General features: G+C 45.6%; 1 protein-coding gene across 1 annotated transcript; it reads right to left on the bottom strand.

Moving 5' to 3' along the window:
- Positions 1-837: 837 nt before the first annotated feature.
- Positions 838-11,468, bottom strand: LOC124112685. The gene is made up of 2 exons (XM_046472814.2): positions 11,383-11,468; positions 838-1,685 (listed from the first exon to the last, which is right to left on the bottom strand). The coding sequence occupies exon 2, from the start codon at positions 1,661-1,663 to the stop codon at positions 1,070-1,072; it is 594 nt and encodes a 197-aa protein (XP_046328770.1). The 5' UTR covers positions 1,664-1,685; positions 11,383-11,468; the 3' UTR covers positions 838-1,069.
- Positions 11,469-13,136: the final 1,668 nt, after the last annotated feature.

Genomic DNA, 13,136 nt, shown 5'->3' with positions numbered 1-13,136 from the left:
ATATCACCATATTGTGATAATCACGTTCCCAATGCAAACGTACGTACATCTTGGTTGTATAAATACATCCCAAAGTTGAATTGTTTGATAGGCATTTCTTAGAAGTTGACAGATGACAAAGTAGACAAAAGATTTATGGATTCCAACTTTATTATACTGTGATAGAGACGTTTCCGTATAGATCCCCATACTGTTGTCAAACAGCTTTGCGTGGCAACGGAACAAAGATCTATACAAAAGCGTCGCTAATTAAGTAAAGTAAAGAAGTTGTTAATATCTATAGATTTTTTGTCTTCCTTCATATTACAAAGTTCACCTGTCTGTATGATAACAATCTGTACACGGAAACGCCTGTTCGTAGAGCGCCTGATCCAGGAACTGCGTCCTGAGGTTCGTATAAACCGAGTTTATGGCATTGGAAAGTTATCAAAGTCTAGGTCCCCTCGACAACCCCTGGCCCGGTGCACGAGGTTATTCCTTGTCATTAAAATCAGACCTTCGCTACCGCTAAACAAAGATCTGAAGACATCCAATTAGGGGGCACGTCAGAACGACCTTTCATCCGACCAATCAGTGCGTCGCTTACCAGATTATGAAAGTGACAGTCGGAATGTGATTTCTAATCATGCAATCTCGAAAACTTTAACATGGGGTATTCCGAACCATAGTTACGGATTTAACAACTGAATCCTTACAATCTAGACCATCTATTAGCCATTCCAGAATGTTTTTTGTTCAGGTTTCAAATTCGTAATCGAGAATTTGTCAAAATATGTTTCGAAGCGTAGTCGCCAATTTGAAATTTGTGTCGTGAAGCACAAGAAAGCTGCCTTCTGATTGGTCATTCCATTGGTCGGCCAAAGTTCGCGCAAGGTCGGTCTGACGTGACCCGTAATGGGATGTCCTCAGATCTTTGTTTAGCGGTAGCGAGAACAAAGATTTCATTTTAATGAGATTGGAGGTTTTTCAACATGGTTGACGTCGTGAGCTGAGTCTGGGGGCGTCTTATCCAAGAACTGCGTCCTTGGGTTCGAATAAACCGAGTTTATGGCAATAACATACACCAGATTCATTTACATATTATTGGAAGGTTATCAAAATCTAGGTCAACTTGACAACGCCTGGCCCGGAGGTTATTCAACATGGCGGACGTCGTGAGGTGAGTCTTGGACAACATGCTCGTCTCTCGCCTGCTCGCTTCCAGTATTTGCTGCTTCATCTTTCTCCTCTTCCTCTCAGGATCCATCAACTTCATCTTCCGAGTAATTTCTGGTTTGAGAGATTTCATATCGAACCCCGAGTGATAATACCGCGTCTCTACGGTGAGACGCCGAGTTGGGACCAGGTCTGGATCAGAGTTTCGGAGTGTCTGAAATTTCGAAATTTTGTAATCATCCTGCACGACTTTCTTGAAAGCCTGAAGTTCTTTTAAGTGCTTGGACATCCTGTCTATGACGCGAGACTGGGTGCTTTCAGCAGTTCTGCAACCCTTGTCGATGAACCGTGTTAATTTTTGTAACCGTTTTATCTCCCCTTCGTTTGCCTTCGCCGCTCTTTCCCGCGTGGTGGCGCTGATGTCGAGGAGCGCGGAGTACACCGTGCCCTGGCCCATTGGGCAGCTGTACTTGTCCCGCAGGAGACTTCTGTTGGTCACCTGGGGCATGGTTCCTGGGAGTGGCAGAAGCCTGGAATAACCAAACACGGAGAACAGATTAACACAAAACAAAACATAACATGTGTGGAACACACAGTCACAGGACCGATAATGGAGTGAGTTTTGAATGACATACCGTATTCGACGTAATACGCGCCCAGGGCGATCTCAAAATTAGAAATAGGGGGCTCTTATTAGAATAATATTTTGGTTAAAAAACCCAGAAAACGACATAAATTTCGTGGTATATGCTGACTGCTAAAATGTTTATATACGACAGATATATTTTTCCAGAATTTAATTGCCCATAATTAAGGGTGCATATAACACACGAGTGCGTATTATACGCGAATAAATAAATCTTGTGTAAATTGATCAATCGGAAGGGGTGCTAATTGGGATTGTTCACTAGCCAATATATTAACATAAATCACCGTGGGCGCTTATTATAGCGGGGCGCTTGTTACGTCGAATACGGTAATTCACAACTGGACTGTCAGGTGGTCTGGTACTAAAGACAGCGTAGGGTATATGGATTGTTGATATACAGACAGGTGTACAGATTTGTCGGACAAAAGAAACATACACCCAAGTTTGATGGTGGCTAAAATGAAACAGACAAGAGTGAGTGAGTTGGGTTTAACGCCGCTTTTAACAGTATTCCAGTTATATCACGGCGTGTCAGCTTAATGTGGGAGGAAAGCCCCAAGTGATGCAGGTCTCAGACGTTTACTACTTCGGTGAAACCCACGAGCTCGGTTGTGGTGCTGACAAACCTAGAAACATAATTGGGGCGAACCGGGATTCGAACCTACAATCATAGGTTTTTGGAGTGCCTAAGGTCCGCGACTCTGCACAGCGAATCGCGGCGCCTTAGACGACTGGGCCACCCGTGCCCCCGAAACAAACAAGAAATGGTTATTCGATGATAATGTATTCAACTCGGGCACCATAGTTGTGTTTAGGAGCTTAAGTCTGCAGTGTTTCGGCGACTGTAAACAGCCTACTATCGTTCTGATAACGGATGTTTATTGGTCAAATCCAATTTTCAAGTGAATACTAGTACTTTCTTTAGCCCGGCAGTTTAAATCGCTTTGGGCTGTCCTACAACATCAAGCTGGTGGTAGGTTAAAGCGTTGGCTCGACACGCCGAAGACCCGGGTTCGATTCCAGACATGGGTACAATGTGTGAAGCCCATTTCTGGTGTCCCCCGCCGTGATATTGCTGGAATATTGCTAAACGCGGCGTAAAACAATACTTACTCACTCACTCAAGCTGGTGGTAACTGAGAAGTTTCAAAGCGACGTTAAACTCAACTATCTCACATACGTCTTTCAGATTTTACTGCGTTGTGAGAGAGCCCCGTGGAGAGGTTTCTAGCGTATAAGCGAGCATCGAATGAAAGAAATACAACCTTTTGAAAATGTAGACTTATTTACAACCACTTGAGCTCCATAAATCCCAACAGGGTTAGACCGCCTCCGTGGTCTTGTGGTAGAGCGTCCGCCCGGAGAGCGGGCGGTCCAGGGTTCGATCCCGGGCCGCGTCATACAAAAAGACGTTAAAAGATTGTACTTGTTGTTACCCTGTCTGGCGCTCGGCATTAAGGGGCTAAAACAAGGACTGGTCGGCTCGGAGTCAGTATACTGTGTCTGAGTGGGGTATTCATGTTAAACTGCGGCATGGTATCTCAGTGAGCTAGCACTATAAATTGGCATCAGTCCGGACTAGTACAAGCAGCCACACACACACATACACGTGCATGCACGTCGCTATATAAGTGCAATAATCTTGGACGCGACGTTAAACCCAATTTCACCTCACCTCACCAAACAGGGTTATGGGTAGGGGGGATAAGCTCAGATATACGTACAACTAGCCTGTCAGTATTTCCCTTCAGTGATACATATGTATGTCAAAACAGGGCAACGTTATTTCTAGAAAGTAAAATTTAAAAACTATTACCATAACTGATTTGTGAATTTAAAAATCTCATACTGTCTTACTTTAGTGGGGTCGTCACGATGGGAGTCCGTATGCTGGACTGCGCGGGGTTTGCGAAGTGAATGGAAACAGTCTGAATATCTCTATTGCGTGCCGACCGTACGGCAAATAACGGGGTATTTGATATCACATACATGTTAGTTTCATCCATTACGGAAATTGAGTTTTGCTGTTATAACCTATAGCGTACTTCAAAAGTGAACTAAGATCGTCCGCGTTTGACGTCATTTGTGTACATTTGTAAAGTGTATAGACTGAGATCTAAGATAAGTGGCATATCTGTATGTAGACTGGAGGCAGTGCGTTTTTAAAATAAATATCTAAAATATATTTTGAAATCCGAAGGGAACAACTCAACTTAACGTGTTTATGTCAACAGTGTTTCGTTTTTGCACCTTTCTGTGGTTTATTGAATTATTTACGTTATTTCCACCTATTTATTATCAGACGTGTGTAGGGTACCCGGCAGAATGTGTCGTCGTTCGTGCTATCAGCCATTGCCTTGTCTGTCCACTCTCTGTTATTAACAGAAGGTCTTTATACAGCGACGTAAAGCAATAACTTACTCCCTTTTTGGGGGAATGAGTGAGTTGGGTTTAACGCCGCTTTTAACAAATTTCCAGTTATATCGCGGCGTGTCAGCTTAATGTGGGAGGAAAGCCACCACGAGGTTTACAACTTCGGTGAAACCCACGAGCACGGGTATGGTGTTGGCAAACCTAGAAACATAATCGGGGCGAATCGGGATTCGAACCCACAATCATAGGTTTCTGGCGTGCCTAAGGTCCGCGACTCTGCACAGGTAATCGCGGCGCCTTAGACGACTGGGCCACCCGTGCCCCCTACACCCTCTTTAAAATGCGTTGATTGATCTATACAGTATCACGTGACTGTGTTAAGAGCCGATCCAAATGAGTATCGGGTGGTCACAATGTATTACCTGTCCTTCAAGTGGCTTCGATCATTCAATATGCTTTGACATACCCCCCGCCCCTGGTGTCCCCAGCCCTGACTCCATCATGTACAGCATTACCGACAACGGAGTAGAGAGATTCAATTGAAAAGGTGGTCCGACACGGTGACTTGGTTGATTGCGCTTCATCGTATCGAGACGGTGTCAGAATATCCAACACTTTATTGTGTGGCCTGGACTCGATTTCTTTACAGGCGATCGTCATGTACCTGGAATCTATATGTTTCTGTGACGCACCGACACACACGGACACACATAAACCGACAACACACCGACACACCGACACACCGACAGACACCAACACAAAGACACCGACACATCGACACAGACAGACAGACACACAGACAGACAGACAGACAGACAGACAGACACACACACACACACACACACACACACACACACACACACACACACACACACACACACACACACACACACACACACACACACACACACACACAGAGATCCCGACACACAGACACAAACTCTCCAATAGGTATTGATGTGAACACTCACTTGTGTTGGGTAACAGGATCGATTAGTCACGGATAAGGATTGTAGTTTACGCGGATAGATGAGATGTATGATATGACGGGGTTGGAGCGTAGCCCCCTGGTTTAGCGATTGTTCGTCAATCCTGAGACCGAGGTTCAGTTCCCACGTGGGTACGACGTGTACTATGAGGTAAGAATATCCCTAATATGACTGTCTTATAAGTTAAAAAAACCACACACACAAAAACACACAAACACACAAACGGCTAGCCGCGAGCCGATATGACTAGAACGTGATCATCATAACATCGGGCCGAATATACCGTTACGTTTCTCTGATGAATTAATACCTACAGGTGTTGTTTTCACCTGCCCTGTCGGCGTTGTGTTATCGGAACGATCTCACGTAGACGGACGTGCAGAAGGAGACATGAAAAACATTACAAATAGCACTCGTACATTGTACGTAATAAACTACTACGTGTATTTATCTGTCATGCTTTATTCATAGGTGTATTCAAACACCTGGGCTTACCACGGTAGAAGGTATCAACATGACCCTATGTTTAAGCCCCGTCGGGATCGAACACAATAACGCAATATCTTTTCTTCCATGGGATGCTTGGCCACGATAGGTCCCCAATACACCATGGTTGTCTCCCCATTCAGATAGGTCCCCAGTACACCATGTTTGTCTCCCCATTCAGATAGGTAACCAATACACCATGTTTGTCTCCCCGTTCAGATAGGTCCCCAGTACACCATGTTTGTCTCCCCATTCAGATAGGTAACCAATACACCATGTTTGTCTCCTCGTTCAGATAGGTCCCCAGTACACCATGTTTGTCTCCCCGTTCAGATAGGTAACCAGTACACCATGTTTGTCTCCTCGTTCAGATAGGTAACCAGTACACCATATTTGCCTCCCCGTTCAGATAGGTAACCAGTACACCATGTTTGTCTCCCCGTTCAGATAGGTCCCCAGTACACCATGTTTGTCTCCTCGTTCAGATGGGTCCCCAGTACACCATATTTGCCTCCCCGTTCAGATAGGTAACCAGTACACCATGTTTGTCTCCCCGTTCAGATAGGTCCCCAGTACACCATGTTTGTCTCCCCGTTCAGATAGGTAACCAGTACACCATGTTTGTCTCCCCGTTCAGATAGGTCCCCAGTACACCATGTTTGTCTCCCCGTTCAGATAGGTAACCAGTACACCATGTTTCTCTCCCCGTTCAGATAGGTAACCAGTACACCATGTTTGTCTCCCCGTTCAGATAGGTAACCAGTACACCATGTTTGTCTCCCCGTTCAGATAGGTCCCCAGTACACCATGTTTGTCTCCCCGTTCAGATAGGTAACCAGTACACCATATTTGTCTCCCCGTTCAGATAGGTAACCAGTACACCCTATTTGTCTCCCCGTTCAGATAGGTACCAGTACACCATGTTTGTCTCCTCGTTCAGATAGGTCCCCAGTACACCATGTTTGTCTCCCCGTTCAGATAGGTAACCAGTACACCATGTTTGCCTCCCCGTTCAGATAGGTAACCAGTACACCATGTTTGTATCCCCGTTCAGATAGGTCCCCAGTACACCATGTTTGTCTCCCCGTTCAGATAGGTCCCCAGTACACCATGTTTGTCTCCCCGTTCAGATAGGTAACCAGTACACCATGTTTGTCTCCCCGTTCAGATAGGTAACAAGTACACCATGTTTGTCTCCCCGTTCAGATAGGTCCCCAGTACACCATCTTTGTCTCCCCGTTCAGATAGGTCCCCAGTACACCATCTTTGTCTCCCCGTTCAGATAGGTCCCCAGTACACCATCTTTGTCTCCCCGTTCAGATAGGTCCCCAGTACACCATGTTTGTCTCCCCGTTCAGATAGGTAACCAGTACACCATGTTTGTCTCCCCGTTCAGATAGGTCCCCAGTACACCATGTGTGTCTCCCCATTCAGATAGGTAACCAGTACACCATGTTTGTCTCCCCATTCAGATAGGTAACCAGTACACCATGTTTGTCTCCCCGTTCAGATAGGTAACCAGTACACCATGTTTGTCTCCCCGTTCAGATAGGTCCCCAGTACACCATGTTTGTCTCCCCGTTCAGATAGGTAACCAGTACACCATGTTTGTCTCCCCGTTCAGATAGGTGCCCAGTACACCATGTTTGTCTCCCCGTTCAGATAGGTAACCAGTACACCATGTTTGTCTCCCCGTTCAGATAGGTAACCAGTACACCATGTTTGTCTCCCCGTTCAGATAGGTAACCAGTACACCATGTTTGTCTCCCCGTTCAGATAGGTGCCCAGTACACCATGTTTGTCTCCCCGTTCAGATAGGTAACCAGTACACCATGTTTGTCTCCCCGTTCAGATAGGTCCGCAGTACACCCTGTTTGTCTCCCCGTTCAGATAGGTCCGCAGTACACCATGTTTGTCTCCCCGTTCAGATAGGTAACCAGTACACCATGTTTGTCTCCCAGTTCAGATAGGTCCCCAGTACACCATGTTTGTCGCCCCATTCAGATAGGTAACCAGTACACCATGTTTGTCGCCCCGTTCAGATAGGTAACCAGTACACCATGTTTGTCTCCCCGTTCAGATAGGTCCCCAGTACACCATGTTTGCCTCCCCGTTCAGTTAGGTAACCAGTACACCATGTTTGTCTCCCCGTTCAGATAGGTAACCAGTACATCATGTTTGTCTCCCCGTTCAGATAGGTAACCAGTACACCATGTTTGTCTCCCCGTTCAGATAGGTAACCAGTGCACCATGTTTGTCTCCCCGTTCAGATAGGTAACCAGTACACCATGTTTGTCTCCCCGTTCAGATAGGTAACCAGTACACCATGTTTGTCTCCCCGTTCAGATAGGTGCCCAGTACACCATGTTTGTCTCCCCGTTCAGATAGGTAACCAATACACCATGTTTGTCTCCCCGTTCAGATAGGTAACCAGTACACCATGTTTGTCTCCCCGTTCAGATAGGTGCCCAGTACACCATGTTTGTCTCCCCGTTCAGATAGGTAACCAGTACACCCTGTTTATCTCCCCGTTCAGATAGGTAACCAGTACACCCTGTTTGTCTCCCCGTTCAGATAGGTCCCCAGTACACCATGTTTGTCTCCCCGTTCAGATAGGTAACCAGTACACCATGTTTGTCTCCCCGTTCAGATAGGTCCCCAGTACACCATGTTTGTCGCCCCATTCAGATAGGTAACCAGTACACCATGTTTGTCTCCTCGTTCAGATAGGTCCCCAGTACACCATGTTTGTCTCCCCGTTCAGATAGGTAACCAGTACACCATGTTTGTCTCCCCGTTCAGATAGGTGCCCAGTACACCATGTTTGTCTCCCCGTTCAGATAGGTAACCAGTACACCATGTTTGTCTCCCCGTTCAGATAGGTAACCAGTACACCCTGTTTGTATCCCCGTTCAGATAGGTAACCAGTACACCATGTTTGTCTCCCCGTTCAGATAGGTAACCAGTACATCATGTTTGTCTCCCCGTTCAGATAGGTAACCAGTACACCATGTTTGTCTCCCCGTTCAGATAGGTCCCCAGTACACCATGTTTGTCTCCCAGTTCAGATAGGTCCCCAGTACACCATGTTTGTCGCCCCATTCAGATAGGTAACCAGTACAACATATTTGTCTCCCTGTTCAGATAGGTCCCCAGTACATCATGTTTGTCTCCCCGTTCAGATAGGTAACCAGTACACCATGTTTGTCTCCCCGTTCAGATAGGTAACCAGTACACCATGTTTGTCTCCCCGTTCAGATAGGTAACCAATACACCATGTTTGTCTCCCCGTTCAGATAGGTAACCAGTACACCATGTTTGTCTCCTCGTTCAGATAGGTAACCAGTACACCATGTTTGTCTCCCCGTTCAGATAGGTAACCAGTACATCATATTTGCCTCCCCGTTCAGATAGGTAACCAGTACACCATGTTTGTCTCCCCGTTCAGATAGGTAACCAGTACACCATGTTCGTCTCCCCGTTCAGATAGGTAACCAGTACACCATGTTTGTCTCCCCGTTCAGATAGGTAACCAGTACACCATGTTTGTCGCCCCGTTCAGATAGGTAACCAGTACACCATGTTTGTCTCCCCGTTCAGATAGGTCCCCAGTACACCATGTTTGTCGCCCCGTTCAGATAGGTAACCAGTACACCATGTTTGTCTCGCCGTACAGATAGGTCCCCAGTACACCATGTTTGTCTCCCCGTTCAGATAGGTCCCCAGTACACCATGTTTGTCTCCCCGTTCAGATAGGTAACCAGTACACCATGTTTGTCGCCCCGTTCAGATAGGTAACCAGTACACCATGTTTGTCTCCCCGTTCAGATAGGTAACCAGTACACCATGTTTGTCTCCCCGTTCAGATAGGTCCCCAGTACACCATGTTTGTCGCCCCGTTCAGATAGGTAACCAGTACACCATGTTTGTCTCGCCGTACAGATAGGTCCCCAGTACACCATGTTTGTCTCCCCGTTCAGATAGGTCCCCAGTACACCATGTTTGTCTCCCCGTTCAGATAGGTAACCAGTACACCATGTTTGTCGCCCCGTTCAGATAGGTAACCAGTACACCATGTTTGTCTCCCCGTTCAGATAGGTAACCAGTACACCATGTTTGTCTCCCCGTTCAGATAGGTCCCCAGTACACCATGTTTGTCGCCCCGTTCAGATAGGTAACCAGTACACCATGTTTGTCTCGCCGTACAGATAGGTCCCCAGTACACCATGTTTGTCTCCCCGTTCAGATAGGTCCCCAGTACACCATGTTTGTCTCCCCGTTCAGATAGGTAACCAGTACACCATGTTTGTCGCCCCGTTCAGATAGGTAACCAGTACACCATGTTTGTCTCCCCGTTCAGATAGGTAACCAGTACACCATGTTTGTCTCCCCGTTCAGATAGGTCCCCAGTACACCATGTTTGTCGCCCCGTTCAGATAGGTAACCAGTACACCATGTTTGTCTCGCCGTACAGATAGGTCCCCAGTACACCATGTTTGTCTCCCCGTTCAGATAGGTCCCCAGTACACCATGTTTGTCTCCCCGTTCAGATAGGTAACCAGTACACCATGTTTGTCTCCCCGTTCAGATAGGTAACCAGTACACCATGTTTGTCTCCCCGTTCAGATAGGTCCCCAGTACACCATGTTTGTCGCCCCGTTCAGATAGGTAACCAGTACACCATGTTTGTCTCGCCGTACAGATAGGTCCCCAGTACACCATGTTTGTCTCCCCGTTCAGATAGGTCCCCAGTACACCATGTTTGTCTCCCCGTTCAGATAGGTAACCAGTACACCATGTTTGTCGCCCCGTTCAGATAGGTAACCAGTACACCATGTTTGTCTCCCCGTTCAGATAGGTAACCAGTACACCATGTTTGTCGCCCCGTTCAGATAGGTAACCAGTACACCATGTTTGTCGCCCCGTTCAGATAGGTAACCAGTACACCATGTTTGTCATGTGATGTATTTGATACGGCTATCATAGCTGTGTTTTGGACGTGTTTCCAGCCTCGTAAGATTTTAATATTAACGTTTGTAATGTTTTGATCAAATGCACATTTCATGTGGGAGGAAAGCCCGAAATGATGTAGGTCTTAAAAGTTTACCACTTCAGTGAAACCCACGAGCACGGGTATGGTGGTGACAGACCTAGAAACATAATCGGGGCGAACCAGGAGTCATTATTTTCAGAAAATCTCACCCTGCACGAAACACATTGATTTTGCGATTCCGACCATATCATGAGCACGTGTTAATCAATCACTACCAAATAGTAATGATACCAGGTGTTCGTGAAAGGTGATCGTTGTCACCAATTCATGCCATATTAAAGTGAGTGAGTGAGTGAGTATGGTTTTACGCCGCTTTTAGCAATATTCCAGCAATATCACAGCGGGGGACACCAGAAATGGGCTTCACACATTGTACCCATGTCGGCAATCGAACCCGGGTCTTCGGCGTGACGAGCGAACGCTTTAACCACTAGGCTTCCCGACCGCCCCCCATATTAAAGACTACCATTTCGAGAATATTGAATGATGGTAAAATGTACCTTATCAAACACACCCCGTTTACAATTCGTATTCAATGAAAGTATGTTAACATGTCCGTATGCCTATCATGATAACAGCAACTTTGGTGACACTCCTTTGTATATGAAGTTATTTTGATAGTCATGAAACAATAAATGTCAGTTCGTATTGTGCGTAATTCTTGTTTTTGAACTTACCTTCAATATCAACCCCTTATTCCACAAAACAGATACACCTTCATCCAACACGGGTCGAATAAATAGACTCCATGTCGTCAAACGTTAATTCTTATACCACCAATAACCGCAGAGCCCACAAATGTATCTGATTCAAATTCATAGTTTGGGCCAGAAGGCGACATATTCTGCCCCGATCAAGCTGAAAACTCTAAACGTTAAATGTGAGGTCAAATGATAAATGTTGTCACCATAACAAAGGTTAATCTGCTGATAATCTAGATTGAGAATGGTTCCAATGTCAACAGGCCGCCGTAGTGGTTAGTTAGGAGAGAAATATATACTATTGATTAGGTTGATAAACTTGAACACAATCGTGTCGCAATCTACATGATGGTAGATTTGCAAACCCACGTGCAGAGAAAGCCACCCGTCTGGACCAGTGCGTATCGTAATTACTCAAATAATCTGACGCTAAAAATAAGAATAAAACTATTTTGTTTTTTTAAAACGTAACTGTTTAGGATAAGGAACAAGACTAAACCAAATATTAAGCTAATGTTAGTAACTATGGTATAATATGAGTGAGTGAGTGAGTGAGTTAAAATTTAACGTCTCATCGCCATTATTTCAGCCATAAAGCGACTAATATGCTTTTTAAATTCGATTATTGATGTTCCTAATTGCTCACTTAAGTGCAAAGCATATCAATGAACTTTCGTGCAACAAAATGAGTGAGTGAGTGAGTTTGGCTTAACGCCGCTTTTAACAGTATTCCAGTCATATCGCGGCGTGTCAGCTTAATGTGGGAGGAAAGCCCCAAGTGATGCAGGTTTTTAGACGTTTACCACTTAGGTGAAACCCACGAGCACGGGTATGGTGCTGACAAACCTAGAAACATAATTGGGGCGAACCGGGATTCGAACCCACAATCATAGGTTTCTGGCGTGCCCAAGGGACGCAACTCTGCACAGCGAATCGCGGCGCCTTAGACGACTGGGCCACCCGTGCCCCCTGCAACAAAATGTGTTGTTTTCCTCCCGAAACATTCTCCTGGCCATAGTCGACCAAAGCGAGAAGTCATGGTATATTCAGAAAACGACGATTTTCTGGATTGCGCACCGTCGTTTTGAGAATACTCCGACTCAAACAAGTGAATAGTATTTGTGAGCTTAATATACTCATAGCCCTGCCAGTCGATATTTTAGTGTGCAGAGTAGACAAATAGCATACACATTTGTATGTTACTGAATACACCTAAGTTTTTCCGTTTAGTCGGCCTGGCCCCGTTCCTCAAAGCGGTCTTAGCGCGGCGATGATCTTAAGCCTATGTTAAAGTATAGGACTTACGATTACCTTAGTGCTAAGATCGCTTTGAGGAACGTGGTCCTGAACACATGAGTTGTGTTGCTAACGGGAAATACGGTACGCTTCATTCGCTGTATCATGTGACGGCGTGGGGTGAATATCAATCATTCAAACACGATTGTTTGTGATTTTATACCACCGGTACTGATAACATTTCTTACTTTCTATGCGGTGAGGGCGACGGGGCGCGGTCCAGGTGAATAACTGCGAAAAACTATTTCTGCGTATTTAATATCCATTGAAAGCACAGTACAGTCCAACTTTAAATTTCTGTCAATTTCAATGTTATCCAAAGGCGACCGACATTTCAAATGTCTGTGCCTGGATCTTCTTTTTAATAATCAGAACTTCTATCTGTTTCACTACCTCGGACAAACACAGATAAACAGAAAAACAATGATAAACAA

Source organism: Haliotis rufescens, unplaced genomic scaffold (genome assembly GCF_023055435.1).
Source record: "Haliotis rufescens isolate VD_foot unplaced genomic scaffold, xgHalRufe1.0.p SCAF_105, whole genome shotgun sequence".
Classification (NCBI taxonomy): Eukaryota; Metazoa; Mollusca; class Gastropoda; order Lepetellida; family Haliotidae; genus Haliotis; species Haliotis rufescens.
This window is presented reverse-complemented; position numbering and strand designations above follow the sequence as displayed.

Coding starts and splice junctions, on each gene's coding strand:
- LOC124112685 (XM_046472814.2), bottom strand. CDS start 1,663: ATGCCCCAGGTGACCAACAGAAGTCTCCTGCGGGACAAGTACAGCTGC.